General features: G+C 34.5%; 1 protein-coding gene across 2 annotated transcripts; it reads left to right on the forward strand.

The window, feature by feature from the left end:
- Positions 1-26,927, forward strand: LOC110200877 (histone H4 transcription factor-like). Of its 2 annotated transcripts, XM_020976271.2 has the most exons (10): positions 1-215; positions 411-614; positions 6,672-6,895; positions 8,215-8,326; positions 12,947-13,099; positions 20,735-20,812; positions 21,657-21,777; positions 23,202-23,340; positions 23,923-24,038; positions 25,538-26,927. In XM_020976271.2, the coding sequence occupies exons 2-10, from the start codon at positions 464-466 to the stop codon at positions 25,881-25,883; spliced, it is 1,440 nt and encodes a 479-aa protein (XP_020831930.1). In that variant the 5' UTR covers positions 1-215; positions 411-463; the 3' UTR covers positions 25,884-26,927. The 2 variants fall into 2 exon arrangements, with proteins under 2 accessions (XP_020831930.1, XP_078002606.1); XM_078146480.1 differs by having other exon boundaries at positions 1-614.
- Positions 26,928-27,363: the final 436 nt, after the last annotated feature.

Here is a 27,363-nt window from a genome sequence, read left to right on the forward strand (position 1 = left end):
GCTCCCCCTCCCTCATCCCTTCCCCCATCAGCCAGAGATGGAAGCGAGGCTGGGGCCCGTTTGCTCGAACGCTCGTTAACGTTGCTGACGTTGAGTGACTTTGACGTACTTTCCTCGCTGCTCTCCCCTTCCTTTCCTCCAGTGAGGAAGACGGCAGTCGTGTCCTGCGTCGTGTCCTGCGTCTGAGTCTGAGCTTCGAAGGGGGTTCCTCTAGGGTGGGGAGGGGTACCGTGGGCAGGGATACCTTACTGGCTTCCCTCGGGGCACTGGCCCCATCTCCATTGCAGCCCCGGGCCTGGGGGGGTTAGCGGGGCAGAAGCGCCCCTCTCCCCCGGGGGGCCTGGGCCTTGTCGTCTAGAGCCGCGTTTCCTCACCTGTGCTGCTTAACTAATAAGTCTCTCCTCCCCAAGGTCTCTGGAAAAATCAGACAAACTCGGCTTATTTTTAAAAATCTTCCTCAGTAATGGCCCCGAGGAAGAGGATAAAGCCTTCTGAGCTAGTTCTGCCGTGCGAGTGGAGTGATTGCACGTTTGTAGGAAAGTGCATGGAGGAATTCTGCGATCACGTTGCTAGACACTTGAGAGAACACCTAAATGACTCACAGGAGAAATTAGGTAATAGGTTCAATGGATGTCCCCAAGCACAGTTTACCTTTTATTTTTCTTGACAGAAAAAACTGGCAAAAGTAGACAAGGGTTAAAACTCGCTTGTGGGCATAAAACTAAATTGGGCTTGGTTGGGAATAACTGTTTCAAAATGCTTGATTGTAACGTTATCGAATAACCAGATAAATTAGTATTGAGATCTTTGAATTTGTTGCCGTGTTGGTAGTTTAAAACAAACAAAACCCAATGCGATGTATGTGCCAGCGTTTGACATAATTTTTTTTTTTGAGGCGTATGCTTGAGTTAAGTCCTTCAGGTTCCTTTGAGTCAGACTGTTGTCACACTTGGAATTTTTTTGAAGAAACTTATTTTGATGGTGATGAAAGCTCTCTCCAATTACTTTGATACAACTAAAGTACTTCCTTGTCTAAAGGAGTAATTCACCGCTATGAACAGTGGGAAGAAAATTAGATTTTTTAAAATTGAGTAGCCTTCATTTTAAAATGTTATTAAAGTTTTCGAGACCATCAATTTAAGGCTTTTGTGCTAACTAGATTACTATTAAAATTGTAGATTAAGACTTTATAAATATTAATTTAGATGAAGAAATTTATACTTATTGATTTAAAGAAAAGTTCTTTTGATCTGCATTTCATGGATAGTTTTGTATGCAAAGGAAATCTACTTAAGTTTTTTCCCAACACTTGGTCAGTTTAAGGCATGGTCCTAGGTGCTGCAGAAATTATAATATTTAAACATATTTAATAAACATTTTTCAAGTACTTATTAGGTACAGGGATTCATTGAGGGTCATGGAATATTCAAAAATAGATATATGTGAAGTTGGCAAGCATTTATAATCTACTTGAGGCAAAACAATCCTAACTGAAAAAATAATGAGAGAAATAATATTTAGGAATAATAAAGTAAATGACAGCAGTACACTATGGTTGCAAATGGAGGAATAGGCCAATAATTGCTAGAGAAGTGAGGGATCAAGCTGGAATGCTCAAGAATTGCTTTATGAAAGACATTAGTGGTGTGCAAATCTTAAATGATGATTAAAATCTGGATAAGGTAAAGGGATGGAAGAGTATTGTTTCATGAAGCAAGGATAGGAAAGTGCAAAATCAGTCAAGTATTTTTGTTTCTCTTTATTGTGTACAAGTACTGTACAAGATTATAATTGCCAATAAACAAGTGGGACAAAGCTGTGTTTAGGGCATTAGTTAAAAAAAAAAGATGGTAGCAGAGGGTTTATATAGAAAACTGATTATAAGGCTGGAAAGGTCAGTGGAAGGCAATTAGGCAGGTCCATGAGGCTGAATTTGGAACTCGTCCTGAAGATATAGGGTAACCTTTGAAGTTTTGTTTTGTTTTTAATATGAGTGAAATGATTGAAATGATGTTTTAGGATTGTTAATCTGGTGAGGTTTATTAGATACATAAGAGATGATCTGATAGTGTGGTATATTGGAAAGCAATAAGGGTTTTGAAAAGTCAGTTTATTAAGTCCTTACTATTTTGGAGGCACTGTGCTAAGGGTTTGGGATACAAAAGCAAAAAGACAATCCCAGCCCTTAAGGAGTTTATAATCTAATGGGTGAAGACAACATAAGCTATATACAAAATAAATAGGAAATAATCATCAGAGGGAAGGCACTAGAATTAAGAGAGATTGGGAAAGCTTCCTGTAGAAGGTGAGATTTTAGCTAGGACTTGAAGGAGGAGGGAGCTTTTCAGTTCTATGCTGTCCCCCCTGGGACACACAAAGATGGAGTGTCTTGTTTGGGGAACAACAAGGAGGCTGCTATCACTGGATCAAGGAGTATGTGAGGTTCAACATTAGAAAGATGAGCAGAGGGGACTAGGAAAGGAGGAAGTTATGAAACATGAACACCAAGAAGAGGATGTTGTATTTGTTCCTAGAGGTGACAGGAAGCTATTGGAGTTTATTGAATAGGGAAAGGAGGAGAAGATAAGGTTAGAACTATACTTACAGGAAAATCACTTTGGTAGCTAAATGGAAGATGGACTGAAGTGGGAGAAACTGAGGACTGGCCAACTGACCAGCAGGCTACTGCAGTGGTCCAGGTTTGTGGAAGTGAAGGCCTGCATCAGGGTGGTAAAAATATCAGAGGGTAGAAGCAGGGATGTTGCAAGGTGAAGTGTACAGGTGTTGGTAACAGATTGAATATGGGGGGTGAGAGAGAGTAAAGAGTCTACACCTAAATTGGCACCCTAGATGACTGAGGGGAACCGATGGTGCCTTTGACAGTGATAGGGAAGTTTGGAGGAGGGGAGAGTTTTGGAGAAAAGATAAATTCTGTTTTGGACACGTCAAGTTTAATAGGTCTACTAGTCACTGTTCTTTAGAAAATTGGAGATATGAAACAAGGTCAGCAAAGTAAGGTTAGGGCTGAATAAGTAGAGTCAAGAGGGCCTAGATCTAGATTCTGGCCCTGCCAGTTTTATGACCGTGGGCAAGTCACTTAACCTCTCAGGGCCTCAGTTTTCCTCACCTGAAAAGTGAATGACTGAAAAATATTATTTCTAAGAACCTTTTCAGCTCGAAGTCTGTGATCATTAGGTCAGCTAGGAGACTGTTGAAATAATCAGGCTTGAAGTATAATAAGCCAGGCTTTTTTTTTTTTGAAGGTGACTATAGCTAGGGTATTGACAGTGGATATGAAAAAAAGTCAAGAGAGAGATTTCACAGAAAAGTAATGATAATAAAGTAATGAATCCTCATCATTATAAACCTCAATACTTAATATGTGTGCATGTTACCTCCAATAAAAGATAAGCTCTTTGAGGAGAGAGACTATTTTATTTTTGTCTTTGTATTCCCAGTACATATCACAGTGCCTGGCACTTGATGCTTAAAATATGGCATTTGAATGTTACTGTTGAATTTCATGGTGAGAAAAATTGAGTTAAAAGAATATTATAGTTGCACAGGATCACTCAGGTGAGTAGTAATGGAGCTATCATTAAAGTCTAGTTAGTGAGTCAGCCACTCTAATTTGTGATTTTACAGATCCCCAAATTACCTAGTATTTTAAAGTATTGATCCAGAGTAGTAGGTTGTTTGCAAAAGGGGTGGGGAGAGGTAAAAAATGAGGAGGCTGTTAATTAAGGGGAAAAAAGAATGGATCAGAAAATAACTGGCTCTAGTTTTGTGAGGTGGCAAAAGAAAAACTAGTTTAGCTCAACCTGGATTATAGGGAGGTATTTCTTGATTTTTCCAGTATATTCTATCATGCTTTTTATAAGCATTGAAAAAGCTTTCTACTGAACTAAAAATTTGAAGTACTAAGCAAACATAACTAAATGTTGAAATAGATTATGCCAGTGTGAAAATCATAGATTTGAAGCTGGATGGTTGTTGGAAAACATCAAATCCAACTCCCTCATTTTTATGGGAACAAATTTATGTGACTTATTCAAGGAAAAATGAGTATCAGAATTCTTGAAGAGCTAAGAACTCTTCTGAAGTCCTATGACTTCAAAGAGATTTTCCCACTATGCTGTCTCAGAATTGTGGCACTTAAAATTATTATGTTGGGAATCATGCCATCATGATTTGAAAGGCCTTTATAACAATAAGCAATATAGGTAATAAACAACAAAAAGTAAATTTGGGAACCTTTTGTTGAGTAATTAAAATGCAGAAGGTGTGCATTGTCCTTTTTCTCAGGAAACTTGCAGTGGGGGAACAAGACGTATATAAATATGATACAAAACAGAGCGTGATGGTGCATGAAAGGTATAATATACTATTTTCTTGAAGAAATGGGAATATTTTACTGGAGTGTTCAGGGAAGATTTTGTAGAAGAAGCAACATGAGCTGAACTTTGTAAAATAAAATTCCATCTTGGTAGAAATATAGGGATTGCTGGAGATAAGGTGATTTGAAGAGCAAAGTACTAAATGGAAATTGGGAAGTCTGGAGAACAATTTTTCTGTTTGTTTTGGGGGAAGAGGATATTGTTCTATTTGGGGCATGTTGAGATGTTGACAGGAATCCAGGTGAAGGTATTCAATAGGCAATAGATAAAGGCCTGGAATAATTCAGGAGAGAGATTAGAATAGGATAGGTAACTTTGGGGAACATTTGAATGAAGTTAATAATTGAAACCATAGGAAGCTTGTGAAATCACTAAGAAAAGCGAAGTACAGAGAACCTAAGAGAGAGCTAGGGTGAATATCCAAGATAAGGGGAACAGAATAGATGATCATCCAGGAAAGAAGAATTGAGAATACTGGTAGCAGGAACAGCATGAGAGGGCAAAGTCAAGTAATCCAAGGGATGGAAGAGTAAAGAGTAGACTAGGGTGATCAACACTAGCAGAAAGTTTTAGAGAAGTCAGGGATGGAGGACAAAGAAAAGACTTTTGGAGTTAGCAGTTGAGATGGGATTTGGAAAGAAATTTCATTCAAGTGGTAGTGTCAGCCAGATTACATGGGACTGAGAAGTGAACAAGTTGTGAGGAATTGGAGGCAATGAGTGTAGTCTTTTTTCCCCCAGGAGTTGGGCAGGCAGTAAAAATGAGGCGATATAAGGCATAGTAGCTTGAAGGAGGGTCATGTGAAAACATTATTGCATTTCCTGCACTGCTTAGAGCCCAAGGGAGCTTTTTCATTGGGAAGAGAATTCTCTGAACTGTGTTTCCCAAAAGGCTGTATGTTATCCAGTAAGGATGCTCTGTATTTCAAGGGGTTTGAAAAGTGCTGAATTTGTCCCTTTCCTGCTCTGTTGGAGTTACAGAGGAATCCTATAGGAAATTGACTAGTACTCTCATGAAGGCATAGGAAATGACGCCATTTCTTTATTAGTACAGGGAATGTGTGTTGCCTGATTCAGGTTCCTTTTGTATTTCCTTGCCATTCTGTTATAAGTAAGTGCCTTCTGCTTTTGAATTAATGTTATTTAGCATGGACTAGTATAGATATGGTAAGGGCTTGAGTCCTGCTATGAATAGATGATCACCTAAGCAGTACTTTAAACCTAAGTTTAAGCTAAGAGAGGGGTTCCATAAGGATAAGGGAGACCTGAACAGGTTTGTAGGCAAGGGAGGAGAGAAAGACTGTCCAATGTGATGATCTCCCAGAGAAGTTGACTAAGAATGGGATTGTGTATACAGGTAGAAAATTTGGTCTTGGCAAAGAGGAGGGACCACTTCTTCCTCACAAGCCTGGAATAAAGGAGGGGAGAACGGGTAAAGATATTAGTGGATTTTTGACATGTGGAATAGGAAAGACAAGTATCTCCATTTTCTTAGTAAATTGGAAAGTGAGGTCATATGCTGAGAGAGGTATGGAGGTGTAACCCATGGGGCTTGATAAGAGAGAGGTTTGGAACAGCTGCTGGGGGTAGTAGTATACAGAGTCAGTAGTATATAATAGCAAAACAGTTATGGATTTAAGAATTGTGATTCACTGTATTTTAATATTAAAGATTAAAAGGTTACCATGTAGTGAAGACTGAGACATAATTGATGTTATGTTTATATAAAGTAAGTAGATAATTGACAAATATGAAAGAGATGATTTGTGATTACAGACCTAATATGGTACCTAATGTGATGTGCCTAAACTTTTACCTCAGATGAAAGCAGGTGAAAATAAAATTCCTAAAATGTGCATAGACTCCAAAAAAGGAAGCACAGGTAGGTGAAACAGCTTGCTTAAGGTTTCTTAGATAATTACAGAGCCAGGACTAGAACTTGTCTCTTGCCTTCTAGTTCAGTGTACTTTGAACAATACCCCAAGTAAACAGTACTAAGAATTTGTTAAATATCAATTTGAATTATATATTTTTCCTTATTTAAGAAAAAGGGACTAGAGACACTAAAAAAAAAATTTTGTGTTTGATGAGATGAAGGGTAACCAGATGCTGAAATACCAGTGTAGAAATTTATTGCTAATAAATGATAGAATTAAAACAACCATATTAATATTTCAAATAAATATCATAAATATAATTTGCATATGATCAAATACTGTCCTGTGAACACTGTGTTTTACACTTGTAGAACTTCTTGTCTTCTCTTTATATTTAGAACAGTATCAGTGTCTTTGGAGAAGTTGTGAATTTTGTGCAGCTGGTCCCAATGAATTGATAATTCATGTGAATTTTCATAGTTATCACACTAAACTGAAGTACTTAGGCTCTCAAATGAGAGCATATCACCAAGATTTGCCAGAATGTTCACAACGTAATCACAGCCAAAATATGGTACCAGAGATTGCAGACACTTTTGTTTGCTGTTGGGAGCACTGTGATGTAAGTAAAGCAGTTGTCATGGTAATCCTTTTTTCTTTTTCTGTTCTATTTTTGCCTATTTCTCCCTGCTGGGAAAGGTTTAATTTTAGTATAGATAAATGTATTTTGCTTTAATTTGCAAATTATTCTTATTTTATTAAAAATAGCTTTTTAAAAGGACATATAAAATATTTTACAGATTCACTTTACATACATAATAGTCCCTCACTCCAAAATCCTAGTCATAATGGAAGGGAGGGGGTGATCTTGCATTCCACACTGGCAAGGCACAAGCTTTTCTAAGTCCTATTAAACTGGAGGGGGCGGCTAGGTGGTGTAGTGAATAGAGCATTGGCCCTGGATTCAGGAGGACCTGAGTTCAAATCCGACTTCAGACACATAACACTAGCTGTGTGACCCTGGGCAAGTCACTTAACCCCCATTGCCCCCCCCAAAAAAACCCTATTAAACTGGAAAAGCTTCTAATTAAGGACTTAGTGACAGACCATAGATATTAACATAGGATCCCCATCTGGTTAAATTTGAAGAAGCTCTTTGCCAGATTTGCCAAAGGATGAAGCTGTAGTTATTCTCAAATTTCACATGCTAACTTGCGGACAGGTTTTCTTTTATATTGGAAATAAAAATCCATACTGATGAAGCTATAGATTCTTAAAGTATTATTTGTATATGTGTATGTACATATATAAATATATATTGTTTCATATAAGTTACATAGCAAAAAAGTTAAATTTATCGGAACATTTTCTTTTGTTGGCAGGGGGAAATGACAGTTTTATGAGTATTCTGTCATTTTCTTAAATTGTAAAAGCTTTTATGACAATATAGAACAGATATATTCTAAGATAATGAAATGTCTGTAACTTCTTATGGAAGAAAGCAGTTAGGTAATTTCTGCCTAGCATTACCTAAGCAAAAAATGAGAGAATATTTGTGGGTATTAGACATTTTTGAAATTGGTAATTTTAAAGCACTGTTTTTAAAAAACTGGATGGTTTGTGTATTAGTAAGAAAGTGAGAAGTTTTTATAGTCACCAGTTTAATGTGTTTTTAGTATTTAATGTCCATTTAGTGAATATCTCCTTTCAAATAACTTTTTCTCCAAAATTTGAATAGGCATAAGAGAGTATGTATCCTTATTTATTTTTTCAATTTTCAATTCAGGAAAAATGATAAATAGTAATATTTAATATAGGATGATATGATAGGCAATACTGACCTTATTTAATCCCTTTTGTCAGAATTTGCATTGTTATCCTTGTTTGTACCATTTTTCTTCTAGTTGCATGAATGAATTAATATTTATGCAATGTTTTCAGATGACTATCAATAACCCAGAATGGTTTTATCAACATGTTACCATGCATGCTTACTGTGCTGAAAATGAAAGTCTCTTAAACAATAGAAAAGCCATCTTCTGTCGCTGGAAAGGTAGTGTGCAGATTTTTAAAACCAAAATAGTTCTATTATTTCTTTATGTAGATTAGTGTTGTATGTTGTCATTGAATGATTGCTTATTTATATGAATGTGTCGTATGACCTGAAAATATTAAATTTAGAGGAAACTTTAAGAAAGCATAAAGCCCAGAGGAGAAGGACCTTCTGTTTATTTAGATACAGAAATTATTGAGATAATATTGGCCAAGCCCATTACCCACAGTGTCAAAAACTTTTCAGAATGGGGTGTCAAGTTCTAACACTATTCTTCTACCTACTTGAGCAAGAAGACTATAATAGCCTACCTTGGTCTTTAAGTTGATCCCCGATTGGCAAACCCCAAGGTATAATGTTTCTCTAAAATTTTGGGTGGGAGCTAGAGATTAGAATATAGATGATACAGATGTGAAAGAGGCTGTTCCATGGCCTCTCTGCCCTGCTTCCCTTCCTAGAAAGCTATTTTCCTGTTGTATGTTTCAAACTGGTTGTTTGACATTTGAATATGGCCAACCTTCCCCCTTCCAAATTAGCCTTAATTTGTTGAAAGCATGACCATTCTTCCAGTCTCTCATGTACCTCATGTTGGCACTTACACTTAACTTTTCACTCTCCCTTACCCCACAAAAGCAGTCAGTTTCCAAATATTGCCATTTCTACCTCTGCAATATCTCTGACATCCTATACCTTCCATGTACTTACACAGTGGTCACCTTAAGAAGCTTTTGTTCCCTCTTCTGATTACTGAAGCTACTTCTTTTTTTTTTTAAATTTTAAATTTTTAAATTTTTAAAAATTTTATTAGTTTACTTTGATTTATCAATAATCACTTCCATATGCTTTTGAGTTTAAAATTTTTCTTCCCCTTCCTCCCCACCACCCTCCACAAGACAGCGCACAATCTGATATAGGCTATACGTTTACATTCCTATTAAACATATTTTCACATTAGTGGTGTTGTAAGTAAAAATTAAAACCAATGGGAGGAACCATCAGAAAGAGGAAACAAAACTCAACAGAAGACAAAAAAATAGCAATTCAACTTTCATAGTTCTTTCTTTGGAAGTGGATAGCATTTTCCATCACAAGGCCTCTGGAGATGTCTTAGATCCTTGTATTGCTGGAAAGAGTTAAGTTTATCAGTATTAGTCATCACACAACGTGGCTGTTATTGTATACAACGTTCTCTTGGTTCTGCTCACTTCACTCAGCATCAGACCATACACGTCTTTCCAGGTTTTTCTGAAGTCAGCCTGTTCATCATTTCTTATAGCATAACAGTATTCCATTACATTCATATACCACAACTTGCTCAGCCATTCCCTAATTGATGGGTATCCTCTCAATTTCTAATTCTTTGACACCACAAAAAGAGCTACTGCAGCTACTTCTAATTGATCTCCCTGCATCAAACCTCTTCATGATGTAGTCCATCCTGCACTGATGCCAAAGAATTTTTCTTAATGGTAGCTCTGACTGTGTCACTCCCTGATGCACTAAATTCGGTGGTTTATTTCCTCTAGAATAAATTTTTAAATTATTCTGTTTAGCTTTTAAAGCCCTAAGTCTTGCTCCAGTTCATCTTTTCCAGTGTCATTGGTTATCACTTTCCCTCCCATACTTTGAAGTACAGCCACAGTGGCCTTTTCTTTGTTCTCATACACACAAAATCCCATCTGTTTACACCTTTTCACTAACTCTCACTACTGTCCACTACTTCCTCAACTCTGCTTTGTAGAATCATTCTTTTCTTTCAAGATGCAATTCAAAGTCTTTCCTGATCCCTTTCAATTGCTAGTGCCCTCCCCAAACTACCTTGTAGTTAACCTCTTTGTTAATATTTACATGTATGCATATTTGTGTGTATAAATAAGTATAAATATTTATATAACATATGCTTCTTGTCTTCACCATTAGAATACAAGCTCCTTTTAGGTAGGAATTAATTAATCTATTACATATGTGTCCTTAGTGTGTAGCACAATACCTAGCAAATAATGAGTGATTGATAAATACTTCACTGAATAGATTTATTATTGTCAATTACTAAGGTAGGTAATGAATCCAGGTCTCCTGACTCAAGATCTGCTACTCTTATCTTTTACGCAGTGCTTCCTTGACAACTTCACAGTAAAGAAAATCATCCTTATGTCTAACCATTGAGTCCATTTCCTCTTATACTTTTCTTAGTTAAAATGGAAATCAGCCAGCTATACTTATGTGTGTGTGTGTGTGTGTGTGTGTGTGTGTGTGTGTGTGTGTATGTCAGCCATTACTGAGTTCATTCTAAGAAAGATAAAAAAATTAGGCTGCATTTGCATGTTTATTTTTCTCAAAGCTTGCAGAACATGAATATAGAGATATGCGTGGGAGCTCATTGTGGAAAGTCAGCCCAAGGACAGACAGACAGAAGGGACTTTATATCTTCAGATTAATTGCCTCTCACCTCTCCCTCCCTTCCTGGCTCAGGATGCCTATGTCAGCCAAAATTATAGTCCCCATATGTGTTAACCATAATAAGAGAAAGGAATTTCTTAATTGGTTAGATTGTTAAGTTCAGTAGGATGAGAAAATGTCAAGGTATCAATTGAAATTATAGATCCAGGATATCTGTGTTTCTTTTATCTTTAACATAACTATATGTATATATATGTATATATATAAATGTATGTATACACACACATGACTATATATAAGACTATCTATATACATATATACATAGTTATTTACATAATATACATACATACACATGTGTGTGTATCCATCCATACATACCCCCCACATATATGTAGCATAACATGTGTCCATAAAATACCAAGATAAGAAAAAGTCCCATTTTTCAACATACTGTCTGGTTCAAGGCATCCTGCCCTGGAGAGTCATAAGCAAAAGAATACTCCTGAGCAGCTTCATTTGGTCTTGTAGATGCTGACACAGGAAGGGGCATTTTGGGTTCAGTCAGAGAGCAAAGCAAAGCATGTCTGTTATGCCAGAGCATGCAAAGTATTTTGGTAGGTTAAGCTCAGAGTGGGCTAAAATATCTTTCTCCTGATTGGCCAATCCAGGTTTTAGGCCTTTCTCAAGTCTTGGAGGTTCAAAATGGTTTGGGGAGTGGTTCACTATATACATATACATATATATTTACACACATGCACACATACATATATGTGTGTATGTATAAAATAGCCTTTAAGATATTTAAAAATCAGTGTTGCCTTTTATATAATTTTCTTATTTTTGGTAAAGATTTCTATTATTTTTTGCTTTTAAGTTGTTTTGGTCTTCCTGACTCCAGGCCCTGCACTCTATCAATTGTGCCACCTAGCAGCAAAAAACAAACAAAACTACACAAATTAAAAACTGCCAATATCATGCTATCTTTGCAGAAGTATTACAGAAAATAATTAAGTTCAAAGTGAATAAGAAGCTGATTGTTATCAATATTTTGATGTTTTTAAAAAGAATACACATAGTAGTACACATCAGATTATATAGGAGTATCCTTATCAATGGGCAGAAATTTTTATACATTACTGTACAATGATTATACATTATAAATAATTGTACAGTGATTCTTATCATTCAGCATCAAAGTTCTTTACACAGGTTTTCTCCACCAGGCAATATCTCTTCATAGTTCATTCAACATATTTGCATGTATCATCTTGCTGATATAACTTCATTTCAACATGCTGTTTTGAATTTATTTAGTGTATGGTGAGGTGAGTGAGGCACAAACATGGCAGTTTATATCAGCAACCCCCAGAGAAGTCCTCCAGTGTGTCATTCAGAGAATCAGAAAATGACCTTGAAGTTAGATTAACCACTACCAGAAGTAGGACTCTCATCTACAATGTCCCTGATAACTGGTCACCTAGACCAAAGTTCAAATCCAGTGTCAGACACTTACTAGATGTGTGACTCTGAGGAAGTCACTTAACCTTGTTTGCCAGTTTCCTCATCACTAAAATGAACTGGAGAAGGAAATGGCAAACCACTCCAGTATCTTTGCCAAGAAAACCCCAAATGAGATCACAGTCAGTCACAACTTAAACAACTGAACAACAACAGTGTAGTGCTGTTGTGTTTCTATTGAATTCCATCTCTTTGATGGCTATCATTTTTCTAATTTAACAGCTCACTTTAAAATTCCTGTTTTGTCCATGAAGATAGTATTTAAGCTCTTGGTTTATCCATCAGCTTTTGCGCTTATGTTTTATTTTATAGTGATGAAAGTATTAAATATCTTTAGGCTGTATGTACATATTTGAAGTGGCTTTTCTTGGTCACCTCCCACCCTTTATGTTTTGAAGTTTATTTTTTTGGTTTGACTTTTTTTAATTGCGTGAAATAAAAATAAAATGCCACTTCATTAAAAGCTTGACATAAGTAGCTTTTCATTCTTTTACATAGCTTTTAATTGACATTTGAAAAATATATGTAGATAGAAGTATGCTGTATTTATTTTTTCTCTATAAAGCACTATAGTAGTTCTCCCTTATTAAACATAAGGTAATTATTTCCTTTTCTACTTCATAAGTACTTCATTAAAATCTAAGAAAACATTGTTTAGTTGATGAAATTTTTCTGTTAATCTAATATGGTATCTATCTTTAGATTGTGATGGCACATGTAAGAGTCGGCATAAATTAAGAGAGCACTTAAGAACACATACTCAAGAAAAAGTAGTGGCCTGTCCCTCTTGTGGAGTGATGTTCTCCAACAATACCAAGTTTTTTGATCATGCCAAACGACAGATTTCAGAGGATAGTAAGTAGATTTGGTATCCCCCTCCCTTCCCTTCAACTGTCTTTAACAGAATTCCCTGTGCTTGGGTTATATATGAGGATATTTTGGTGCATCAAGCATTTTTCTTTTGGGTGAATGTATTGATTTCATCAGTATGGAGATCTCCCAGTGAGGAACTCCCTCTACTAGTACAGATTATCAACTTCTCTGCAGTTTACAGTCTTAGGAAGGGCCAGGTAGGGGCATAGGGGAGACTGAAGGGCTAAATATCTTGTCCAGGCTCATACCGCTGGTATCAGAGACAAATTTGGCCACAGGTCTTCTGACTTGTAAACCAGTTCTCCATTCACAGTGCAGAGCTTATTTTCCATTCCCAGTTTATCCTGCCAAATTGTACAGTATTTGAAATGAGAGATGGATAGAAAGGTAGAATACAATAAGGCAATATTTTCAATTGATTCTTCCCTCTGGAACTGTGACAGTCCCAAATTGAAAAACGTGTCCATGTTTAACACTTTATAATTTTGCAAAATGTATTGGGAGTAATGGTGGCCTCCAAGTCTGGAAGATCTGGAGTTAAGTCTTTCTTTTGACACATACTAGCTATATGACCCTTGGGAAAATCACTTAGCCTTTCAGTGCCCCAGGCAACTCCATAAGACTAAATTTCAGCAAAGATTTCAGTCAGCATTGGTAGAGGAAGTTATTTACAGGAAGCTGGCTATGCTGAAGTAAAAACAAGTTTAGTCCAAAAAAAATAAGGGACTTGACAGTTGGTATAATACAAATTATACCACACCCATAGCAGGCATCTGATAATTATTTATTTAGAATTTTCACAAATTATAATCATTTTCACATATGTGAAGAATCCACCCTAATATTAAAACTGAGATCAGGAATTAGGCAAATCAATCAGCAAGCAATTAAGCACCGTATGTTCATGATGTGTTAGGCGTTGGTGATAAAAAAAAAAATGAAATGAAGCAATTAACTGCCCCCAACGAGTTTATAGTAAATGGGAGGGGAGAAAAACACACCTATAGGAAATGGAAGAATATGTCAAGTAACTGGTGTAAGGGACAATGGTATCTTAGAGATAAGAAAGGTCTAAGAGGTGGCACTTGAGCTGAGCTTTGAAGGGAGCCAGATGGCTACTTTTCTTCCCTGAGATTGCACTGTATTTGTAGCTCTATGTATGTTATACTGTATTTTTTAGTTTAAGAACCTGGAAGAAATTTAACAGATTTTGTTTTGGAGTAGAAACTTTATCTTTAGAATGTGCAAAAAAATGGAAATATAATAAAAGAGATTCTTATTGCCTTTAAATTTTGCCTATTTTATGGAGAACTAAACACAAGGCAAGTGCTCACACAGAGGTCAGAAGAAGCAGTATAAGCATCTCAAGGTCTCGCTAAGGAACTTTAAAATCAATTGTGAGATATGTGAGACTTGGGAAACGCTGGCATAGGCAGCCCAGCATGGTATGTCTACATCAAAAATGGTGCTGTGCTCTGGGAGCAAAGCAGAATCACAGCAGCACAAAGGAAACATGAGATGTGCAAATCTAGACCTATCTATCTCAAACGTTCAAACTGTGCCAACCTGTGGTACTTTTTAGAGCTCATATTGAACTGATAAGCGACAATCAGATACACTGTACCTTGACCCCAGCATCCTGATGTCACTGGGGATCTTTGAGTACAAAGGACGACCAACAGCATTGTCTTTAAATTTTGTCATGTTTATTATTTCACTTCCATGTTTATCTCTCCTATAGATCTATGAATATTTGAAAAAATTGAATGGTTTTTTTTTAAAGAAACAATCTAAAAGAACCTCCACAAAAGTTATGCTCTGATAATGTATAGTGGTTTGGAGGTTATACTGGATGCTTGAACACTCTGCCAGATGAACACAAGCTCTTCCAGATTCTAATGACCTGGAAAAGTGTTTATACTGTTGATAGACTATGTATGCTGTTGTAGCAAAGTATGGAGAGATTCATTATTCTTGTGGGAGATTTTCTCTTCAGTGAAAATGAACAGATGTGAGCTACACAATAGTTCAATTAGATGAATTTAGAATTGGTTGAATGTCCTAACTCAGATTTGAATCCATTAATTGATAGTTAAAAGTCATTCAATCAGTTGGTTAATATTTATTGCCTACTATATGCCAGATACAGTACCAGTGCTAAGCACTGTCCTCAAGAACCTTACAATCTAATGGGGGAGAAAACATACATACAAAGCAAGCTATATATATACAAGATAAATAATAAATAAGAGGGAAGAGACTAGAGTTAAGAGGGGTTTCAGAAGGCTTCCAGAAAAAAATGGCATTATAGTTGGGACTTCAAGGAAGCCAGGGAGGTGAGTAAGCAAAGCAGAGGAGAGAGAGCATTCCAGGTATGGGGGATAGCCAGAGAAAAGTGACCTTGGAAGGTTTTCAGAGGAGGACTCGCTGTTCTATTTAACATTTGTATTAATAACATATAATGTCATAAATTTTATAATTTTATAATTTGAAGATGACACAAAGCTAGAACAAATAGGTAACACTCAATGACAGAGACAGAGTCCAAAAAGATTTTTACAGACTTTATAACCTGGCTGTAGGCCATCTTTCCACAATTATTGCATATTTCTGTCTCTCTCTCTCTCTCTCTCTTTTCAGCCAAACTGCCGTATTTGTCATTCCTGTAAATGACAGTCTGTTTCCCATCTTCATGCCTTTGTATAGCCCATCACCAAGATCTGAGATCTGCTACTGCCTCCTTATTTCTGCCTTATGGAATCCATGGCTTCCTTTCAAAGCTCATCTCAAGTGATGAGATCTTCTTCCTATAGGAAGACTATTATTATCTATCCCCCAGTTGCTAGTACCATCCACCCAGAGATTGCTTTGAATGTTCTAGGTATCTGTGTCACACTTAATTCTCTGTATAATTTTCCTTCAAAAGAACGTAAGCTCTTTCAGGACAAGGATTTTTGTTTTTTGTCTTTGCATTGTTAGCACCTAGCACAATGCCTGGCATATAAACAGTACATTAATATGTAACCCTGGCTACAAGCCTAGACCACTTGAATAAGATTCTCCTCATTGATAGGAGGAATGATGAATTGACTGGTATGCTTCTGAATAATAATAATGACAAGAGTTATTAGAGGTAAGCTCCTTGAGGGCAGGGTCTATCTTTTGCCTTTTTTTTTTTGGTATTCCTAGGGTTTAGGGTTTAGCACAATGTCTGGCACATAGTAGGTGCTTAATAAAAGTTTATTGACTAATAGCTAGCATTTATATAGCACCTATTAGTTTTTGCCAGGAACAGTGCTAAACACTTTACAAATATAACATTTTATCTTTACAACAACCCTAGAAAGTAGGTGCTATTATTATCGCCATTTTTCAGTTGTGAAAACTGAGGCAAATAGAGGTTAACTGATTTGTCCAGGGTCATACAGCTAGTAAGTGTATTTTTCTCCTTCCTACCTCCTCTTCCCCTCCCCCCCTTAGTGAAAAGTATATGCAAATAAAATTAATCCCTATATTGGGTATATCATGAAATATATCAGTCTGTACCTTGAGTATCACCCCTTTCTAAGGATCCTTGATCTTCTGGAATCATGGTCAGTCATTGCATTGATCTTTCAAGGTTGTCTTTACATTGTCATTATAGAAATTTTTCTTTGTAGTTCTGCTCACTTCACACTTGTATCAGTTCTTAAAAGTCTTCTCAGGTTTTTCTGAAAAACCTTCCTTTTTATCCTTTCTTGAAATACGATAATATTCTATTGTATCCGTATACATTATTTCTATATTCATCCTTTTTCCACATAGCAGCCTTGCATATAAATGTATATATATATATATATATATATATTCACACACACACACACATATATGTATGTGTGTGTATATAGACATATATGCATACGTATGTGTGTATATATGCATATATATGCATATGTATACATATATATGTATATATATATATATATATTATATATATATGAAGCTGTTATATGCTGTTATATATCCCTCAACTCTTCTTCAAGCTAAACACCCCCAGTTTTTTTCAACTGATACTCAGATGTCATTGACTCAAGGTCCTTCACCATTTAATTGCTCTCCTCTGGATGCTCTCTAGGTATCAATGATATTCTGAAACTGTGGTGCCCAGAACTATAACACAGTCCTCCAGATGAAGTCCAAGTAGGGTATAAAAGGATTACTGATATCTCCCTGTTCCTGGAAACAATGACTCCCAGTGTAACTCAAGATCTGTTTAGCTTCCCCCTCCCCCATAATTCAGCCATTCCCCAATTGATGGGCAACCCCCCCCCACCTTACTTTTCAGCACTTTGCCACTAAAAAGAGCTGTTATAAACATTTTTGTAATTATGGGCCCTTTTCTTTTTCCTTTGATCTTTTTGGCATGTATAAGCCAAGTAGAGGTATCACCTGGTCTTGGGTATGCACAGTGGGGCATAGTACCACATTGCTTTCCAGACCACTTCAGAACATTAATGTGGCTATTTTCCTGCAACCTCTGCAGCATTTGTCATGTTTCTTTTTTTGTTTTTAACTTTGCCAGTCTTTTGGGTGGGAGATATAAATTCAAAGTTGTTTTAATTTGCCTTTCTCTAGTTATTAGTTGATTTGGGGCATTTTTTAAAATGACTATTGATATATTAGATGTCTTCCTTAGAAAACTGCCTTTTCACATCCTTTACTATTTTCAATTACAGAATGGCTCTTTTGCTTATGAATTGGAGTCAGCTCACTACATATTTTGGAATATGTAATATATTAGAAAACTTTTATTACAGAAACTTTCTCTAAAGATTTTTCCTAGTTGCCTACATTCCTTCTAATTTTAGCTGCATTTGTTTTGTTTGTATAAAAACTTTAATTTTAAGTAACTGTCTATTTTATATTTTGTTAAACTTTTTTTTTGAATAATGAACTCTTATCAGATTTAAGGATCTGAAAGGTAATTTCTTCTTTGCTCCTCTAATTTGTTTTATATCCCTTTATATTTATATGATGTATCTACATTAGTATATGATGTGAGATGTTTACCTAGTTGCAGATTTCCTGACAACTTTTTTTCATATAGTAAGTTCTTAGCCAAATATCTTGGATCTTTGGATTTATAAAACTCCAAGCTACTGTATTCATTTGCTTCTGTGTGTTATGTACCTAATTTCTTCCACTAATCCTCATTATTGCTTGAACAGTACCAAATCATTTTTTATGATTATTGCTATGAAGTATAGTTTGAGATCTGATACTTCAATGCCCTCTTCCTTCCCACTTTTATTATTTTCCTTGAGATCAGTCCTGATCTTTTGTTCCTCCAGATGAATTTTGCTTTTCTAGCTTCATAAAGTAATTTTTGGTGTTCTGATTGATATGGCATCAAATAAATTAATTTAGGCGGTATCATAAATTTTATTATATTGGCTTTGTCAACTCATGAGTAATATTTCTCTAGTCATTTAAGTCTATTTTTATTTCTTTACAGTGTTTTATAGTTGTATTCAGATAGTTCCTATGTGTGTCATAATATAGGTATTTTATACATTCTACAGTTATTTCAAGTGGGATTTTTCTTCCTCTGCCTGCTGAGTCTTGTTGATAACACACAGAAATGCTGAAGATTTCTGTGGATTTATTTTGTATCTTGCTACTTTGTTAGTTATTGCTTCAATCAATTGACTCTCTAGGTTAGTTTAAGTAAACCATCATATTAGCAAAAAGCAGTGTTTTTTTCTTCTTTGCCTAAGCATATTCCTTCACTTTCTATTTATTGTCTTATTACTATAACATTTCTAACAATTACATCAAATAGTGATGATAATGGATATCCTTACTTCATCCCTAATCTTATTGGAAAAGCCTCTAGTTTAACTCCGTTACATGTAATACTGGCTCTTGGTTTTTGGTAGATTCTACTTGCCATGAAAAGGAAAAGTCCATTTATTCCTATGTTTATGTATGCGTGCATGCATGCATATATGTATGTTTTAAAAGGAAGTGAGTGTTTATTTTGTAAAAAGTATTTTTTTTTCTGTATTTGTACAACTGTGAATTTGGTTGTTCTTATTATTAATATAATCTGTTTGTGGGTAGTTTTCCTAATATCAAACCAATCCTACATTCCTGTTATTAATCCAACCTGGTCAAAGATTATAATCTTTTTGATGTTACTGTCACCTCTTTGCTAATTTTTAAAAAAAGTTTATTAGGGAACTTGGTCTATAGTTTTTGGGTTTGTTTTTTTTTTCTGTCTTAACTCTCCCTGGTTTAGGTATCAAGACCATATTTGTATTATAGAAGGAGTTTGGTAGGATCCCTTTTTCCTATTTTGGCACACTTTTTTTGCATATTGGAATTAATTTTTCTTTGAATGTTTCGTAGAATTCACTTATAAATACATCTGTTTCTTGAGATTTTTCTTTGGGAATTTATTTATGGCTTGTTCAGTTATTTTTTATGAGATTGAATTATTTAAATTCTATTAACTTGAGCCTTTTATATTTTCATAATTATTCATTTCATTTAAGTGGTAGGGGTTTTTTGGGGGAGAGGGAGTTTGTTGGGTAAAATACCCTTTATTAATTTCCCTTATTCTCTCTTTTCAGTTTTTAGACTACTGACAAAAGATTTAACTATTGATACTATGTATGAGTTTTGTTTAGTGACTGCATTAAAATATTACTGAAATAATGACCTGCATCCATATTGCCTTTCACTCCATAAATGAAACCAAAAGGAATAAGGAAGCTTCAGCTAATTAGAAAGGCAGATCCCTCAGGAGGCAAATAATTAGCAGAATTAGTTTCATCATCATCCAAAGGCAACAACAACCTGGCATATAGTAGACATTTAATAAATGTTTATTGATTGATTGTTTGAGATATAATTTCATGGAACATTTGATGTATAGATGCTACCTGACTTCAGAAGCCCCCTGTTATTGGCATAGGGTCATATTGGGTATATTTTCCAGATAATCCCCTCAAAATTATGAATCCATAGCTTTCATGAGGTAGTACTGTTTGGCCCGTGGACGGTAACAGTATAACTACTTGGCTCTTCTGTGTTTGAAAGTTATGAGGTCTTCTCTAATTATTGGGAACCAGATTCTTTGCTTCTATATGTATGGCCTGAGGGTAACTAAGATTGTGGACAGAGAGGCACATGGTATATCTGGGACCATGTACAGACTGAAGTGTCAAAAAGTACAGTAAAATGTACTGTGGGCAAAAAATAATTTTTAGATATTGACATCCCACGAATGAAATATTTTTTTTTCTGGAAGGAAAAGTGGCAGAAACTAATTTTGAGGGTTTTCCAGGTTTTCAGTTTTTAAAATTTCAGAACTAATTTTTATCTTCTTAGATATAAAAGTGATTTTTGTTTGCCAATACTAAGTATTGACTGCCAATAAAAACTAATCTAAACAGAAATATCTACTAAAATGTTCACATTTGCTTATTTAATGTCATAACATTTATTAAACTATTCATTTTGTGGTGGATTATTCTTTATACAGAGGTATGTTACTTTTTAATTTTGGCATTATTTAGTTTTCCTGACAAAAACATTCTAAATGTTGAACTGATGAATTAATGTCTCTTTCAGAACAAATATTTATATGTCAGTATTGTAGCAAGCATTTTGCCAGTGAGAGACTTCTGCGGGATCATGTTAGAATACATGGCAAGTCAAACTTTTTAGTTCTTCACAGAAAATTGTTATGCCTAGTCATGGTTTGTTTTATTAATTAACAAGGATATAGTCTCTTTCCCTCTCATATTTCCTATTGAAAAGAAAAAGAAAACCTGTGTAACTAGTATGCATAATCAAGCCAAAGAAATTTTTACACTGGCCATGTCCAAAAAATACATGCATTTTGCACCCTGAATCCCATCAGGTTTTAAATATCTATATCTATATCTATATCTATATCTATATCTATATCTATGTATATATATGTGTGTGTATATATGTATATATATACACACACACATACACACATATATACACAAGTATACTTCATTTTACATAATAAATGTGCCTTTTAAAAAGTGTGAAAATGAGATTTTTGCAATTTAAACCGTATTTTAAATGTGTTGTGATAACTGATTATTTAGAGGAAACCTATACTAAAGTCATTTCAAAAGTGAAGCGTATTTATTATCTTGTTGCAAATTTGGATTTTTATATATAAAGTGAGGCTTTAGAAAGTATAAATACATTTTTAAAAGAAGTTGGAAATTATTAAGAGATATTTGTTGATAATTACTTTGTTTTTTGTTTTTAATGATAATCTATTTTCATATCACCATCATTTCTAAATATATTCTTCTCCCCATCTCTACTTTAGTCATTCTTTGTGACAAAAAAAGAGAAAAAAATTATAATTTTAGAATATTAGAAATTATATTACTGAAAACAATAGAAATATAGGGATAGTTTACTAAAGGGTTTTTTAATTAAAGTAAAAAAATCTTGAAAAAAACAAAATTTTATTGTCTCAGATTTTATATTCATTTATTTTTAGTCCGCCATCTTAACTGTCCATTTTGTGATATGGTATGTACAAACTTTTCGTCTCTGAAGACACATATCAGATTCCGACACTGTGATGAACGTCCTTTCCTTTGTGATTTCTGTGATAGCAGGTAAGAACCAAGGGAAAAATAGCAAAATTAGCTAGTAAAAATAATTTAGTTTTGGTCACGAAGCATTTAACTTTGTTCTTTTTAAAGCTTTTTTGTAAGTTTCCAGATATATAGTTATCCCTTCTATATAAAGGGGGTTAGGGGCATAGCGCCCCATTTGGGAAATCCACATAAATATTTTCTGGGGCCTCCATTCATACCAGAAAAGACATCGGATTTTTTTTCTTTTATGGGATATTTACAATACCGTGTTGTAAAATTTGGGTTAAGTATTTGGTCATAGGCCCTGTGTTGTCTACTGACCTTCTCTGTCATGTGTGGCTGACGTGATATATTGGAACCAGGATGGAAAAAGTTGTGATGTGGAAGGGAAAAACTGTGTGTGTGTGTGTGTGTGTGTGTGTGTGTGTGTGTATGTGTGTGTGTGTATGCATGCATGTGTGTATATGCACATGTGTACAATATGGATATGTGCATCCATGTATACACATGCATGTGCCTAAAATAGATGTGTATTATTTATATATACATAACTATTTAAAATAAATATATGATAAATACTCTACATATAGATATAATGTTTTTTAATATCTCAAAAAAGATAAATGAATAGCTGAAAAAATATAAATCTACTTAACATAAAAAGGAAAACAACTGACCCTAGAGTCCAAAAGGCAACACATATCATATACTTTATTAAATCACTGTTTTCATCTAGATGCCTACCCTTTAATGGAATACGTCTTGTTAGGGTCATGGGATGCAACATTCTACTCTCAAATGCCCTCCTTTTTTTTGGTGAGGCTTTCACTGAATTTCATCCAGATATGATTGTTCTAGAACATTGTTTATTTTCAAAAAGGTGAAAGTCTTAATTTATTTAAAGAAGTTTAAATCTGGTCTTAGAGGCAAAGCAGTAGTGGGTCATTTTTATTTTTGCATATTCTAAAACATCTTGGTCATTCACTTCTCAAAAGTATACCAAACTTTTTTACATGTAGTCAGTAGGCAGAAAGAAAGCAACATATTCAGATACAATTGAGAATGAATCTCTAAAAATAACTTTTAATTTTTCCATATACCTTAATGTCATGGATATACTAAATGTATCCTATAATTGAGTCATTTTCTTACAAATAAATGTGGATTTTTATCAGTCATTGTAATAATACTCTAAGTCTATTTAAGCATTAAATTATAAAACAGTGATCCTCTTAAAACTGCATATTAAGGAGCAGCTAGGTGGCTCAGTTGATAGTGCACTAGACCTGGAGTCAGGAGGACCTGAGTTTAAATCTGGACTCAGACCAGACACTTGACACTAGCTATGTGACCCTGGGCAAGTCACTTAACCCCAATTGCCTCACCAAAAACAAAAAAACCTCTGCATATTAACTGCTATTTCTTTATATCTGAATTCTCAGCTTCAAGAATACATATGATCTACGTAAACACATTGAAACACACAATGATTCATCTGCCTACTGTTGTGATGTGAATGGGTGTGATTTCACTGCTCGTACATTACAGACATTTAGACAGCATTACAAAAGAGTGCATGAAGTAAGTAAATAAAAGCAAAAGCTTTTTTGTTTTTTTTTAACAGAAGTCACCTTTGACCTTTTTTGTCTCAACCTTTAAGTTATGTATGCCTATGACAAAGGAAAAGAACATTTCATAAAATACTTTCCATATAGATCTTTCAAAAATTTTAGTACTAAAAACCACAGACTTGTCAAATGTTTTGCACATTTCCTTTCTATGATGGCAGCAAAGAGAATCAGCCAAGCATGGTAGTTAGGGAGATTGGTCCTTGAGTAAAGAAGGTCTGGATTAAGTCCTACCTCTAATATATACTAGCTATTCTGAGCAAGTCACTTAACATCTCAGTGACTCAGGCAATCCTTGTGATTATAGTTAAAAGGCAAATGCTGGCTATGAACTTTGTTTTTATGAAATTAGTATGTATGATGAATAAATAGAAAAAAGAAACATTTTACTTAAGAGGAACATAAAACAAAAAATGTTTACATTGTGAAGAATAGCATTAGTAATAATAATTGAGGCTTCCCAATTATAAATCCTACCTTTTTTTTTAAGAAGTCTTATTTTTCTTTAATTTTGTTACAATTTCTTCATTTGCAGAGTAATGGTACCATAAAGTACAAATGCCATATCTGTCAGAAGTGTTTTTCTTGGTGCTACACTTTGACTTTACATCTCCGGAAGATGCATCAGCTCACTTGCCATTCTCGTTTCAGGTGCTCATTTTGAGTTTTTTTCTATAAGTTTATTCTTTTGTTGAAATAAATTTTAATCTATATATTTTGTTTTTATATAACTTATAGTTCCCAAAATATTCCTTTTCTCTACTCTCATAATGAAGCATTAAAAAGAGGGGGACATTTTTCAGTAAAACTAACCAACATCAAAAAATTCTGACATATTCAGTGTTTCATACTCATAGCCCTCCACCTCTACAAAGGAGGAAGTTTTGATTGTTTTGTTGTTGTTAGAATAGTCATGTATATTGTTTTCCTGATTCTACTTAATTCATTCTGTGTTAGCTCATATAGCTTTCCATGCAGATAAATAACTGTTTATTTTTCTTACCTCACAATAATATTCCATTGCATTAATGTACTGTAATTTGTTCAGTTAGTCACCAATCAAGGGGCGTTAACTTTATTTTTAGTTCATTTTTATTATTTAAAAATGCTGTTATTAACATTTTAGTGTATATGATGCCTTACAGTGGCATTCAGTTTATTCTTTCCTGTTGAAATGGGAATTCTACCACAGATTAAACTTGTAAAATGTTTTGAAGACCTCATAGAAAGTAATTATTATTATTATTGTTAGTGTTAATTTGATTAGATAGCATTTAAAATACACATATTATATATGAGTATGTTTATAGATTTGAATACACTTATATCCATTTATCTATAAATTATATAGATCTAGATATAATGGTTGTCAAGGACTACATTAGGGAAGAATAGCTAATTATTAAATTCTAGTTCATCTATTCTTTTGTTCTTAAGGTTGATTTGTTCAGATAATTTCTTTGGCCTTGTTTATACCTAGCATCATAAATCTAGAGCTAGGAGGAACTTTAGAGCTCATGTAATCCAGCTGCCTCATTTTATAAATGAAGTAAACTGAGCAGAGAATTTCTCAAGGTCACACATGTAGTAAGTAGCGAGCTAGGATTTAAAGTAAGGTCACGTGACTCCAAATTCAGAGCTCTCTGCACTGGATCTTGCTGTTAAAAATGGTTTCCACTACAAATGTAAATTCATGTTGAGCTATATTATTGACATAACAGTGGTCAATGATTATAGCAGAGGAGAATATTTTTAAAAAATTCTTATTTACTTTTTTTTTTAAAGATAATTTGTTTCAATAATGCCCTTGACCTTGATTATATCTATTAGCTAACTGTGTTTGGCCCGTGATTATGCAATAGAGAAGTGTTAAAATTCATATATATTTATGGGAATTCCAACATTTGAAATATCATTTGTTAAATTAACAAATATATATTGTGCATTTATTATGAGAAAGGCACTAAGATGGGACTTCTTATTTGATGGTTAGTTTGGGGAATAGAAATAAAAACAAACAGTTCGTGAATTTACTAATTTTTTTCCTTATGGATATTGGCTCTATACTCCTTGTCACTTATTAGTCATTATAGTAAGGACTTGTAAATGTATTTTTATTAGTCTTTTTGTATTCTTGTATATTCTGATAGGTACAAAGAAGATGAAGATGGTTACTGGACTTTGAATATAGATAATTTTAAAACTTCTATGGAATTAAATTATGATTTTGTTTGCAAGAAGCCTCCCCAAAAGACTTCCAGAAGACAGAATTGTACTAGAAATAATAGCAATGCTTCCTCCAAAGGATTTTCTACAGGATTGCATGCTTCACAGTTTCAGCCATTGTCAGGATCTCCAGTAGAAAAATCTATGTCAGAAGTGGATGCCTCTTTAAAAGAGCCTGTATATTATGAACTTCAGAGTGTTCCACTCTCATTTGAAAGTCCTCCAAATGATTTTAATGAAACTGTGGCACTAAATGCAATGGTAAAATGAAAAAAAAAAAAGATACAAGTCTTTATTGTTAAAATGACTGTGTAGAAGTATTAAAATGTTTCTTGATTTTTAGAAAGGACTATTTAGTAATCATTTTTATGACCTTAGATGAAGTGCTGCTAGATATAAGAAATTCAGTGCAAAAAAATAGGCACTTTCCATTAGTAAGCAGAAATTCCAAGCTTTAAAAAAAAAAAGACGTATGGATGAAAGTATTAAGGAGGAGGGACAATTGGAAGTTTTCTTGATCTGTTCTCTAACTCCTTTATCTTTTTTTTTTCACACTAACCTCACAAATTTGCAAAGGTGGTGAGGGGGAAGTAAAGGGGCAAGTTGGCAGAGAACTATACCAGTTAATTTTAGACAAGTAAATTCGAAAGTAATTTTAATAAGTTTACCGAAGTAACCTTTTAAATTCTTTGTAAATGTCACCATAGCTTATTAAAAGAGTTCAGTTTATTTCCTTAAGAAATTAACTTGGAGGTATTAGCTAGTTTAAGTGGCATTCATTGGCTTGTTATGTTAAAAGGAATATAAAGGATTCTGGTTTATGGGAGAGTTTGAAATGTTTAAATATGTTCAAGCATGACTTGTAAAAGATTACTTGTTCATACTACAGTATTTAGAAAGTATGATTTTAAAGCATAGAGCTACTGTGGTCAAAATACATGTTCTTGAAAAATTCCTGCAGATTAATTTATGCCATTTCATACAGGGACCTCAAATGCTTTTCCTTGAGGCATTTGTCTATGTATGAGTTCATTTGATGGTTAGGACAAAATGGACCTAAGTTATACAGATGGGCAACTTTTAGGTATAATCAAATGGAGGTCTGGTCATATTTTGTGTTTTGGTGTACTTCTTTGACATAAAAATACAGGATTCTAAAAATGTAATCTTAAATCACTATGTATTTCTAATAGGGTAGATAATGTAAAATTATGCCTAACTCAAGATGACTACTACAAGTTCTACTTGTAGTTTGTTATAAATATAGAATTCTATCTTTCTTCATTTTTCTCTTGTTAGTATTGTCACATAAAAGATATTGTTGAAAGTAATAAAATTGCTTTTAAAGTATTTTAAGGATTTTAGTTTATAAACTGCTTTGAATTTTTTATGTAAATACTCCTCCCTCAAGTCTTTATGCCTCATCATAGTATGTAGTTAAGCCTGGGTTCCTGAAGGCCATACCAGAAAAATATAAGTTCTGTTAGGTTCTACCATATTTATAAGGCTTTGAATATGGTCATAGCAAAATAGGGTGCCTGCTATCTGAGGATCAGTCAAGCTGAATATAGAGAGGCTCATGATCAGTCATAAGTCTGTTAGGTGGTATTGGCTATGTGTAGTAGAACAGAACCTGTTTTATGGAGGCTGGGTGCTTTTTCCTTTAAGGAGTCATAGAGGATGTTCTAAGGATCATCACTCTGTTTACTTCCTAAAAGCCTAAGGTATAAAAGCACCAGCCTCTGGGAAG

This window comes from Phascolarctos cinereus, unplaced genomic scaffold (assembly GCF_003287225.1).
Source record: "Phascolarctos cinereus isolate Bilbo 61053 unplaced genomic scaffold, phaCin_HiC Scaffold_726;HRSCAF=1367, whole genome shotgun sequence".
Classification (NCBI taxonomy): Eukaryota; Metazoa; Chordata; class Mammalia; order Diprotodontia; family Phascolarctidae; genus Phascolarctos; species Phascolarctos cinereus.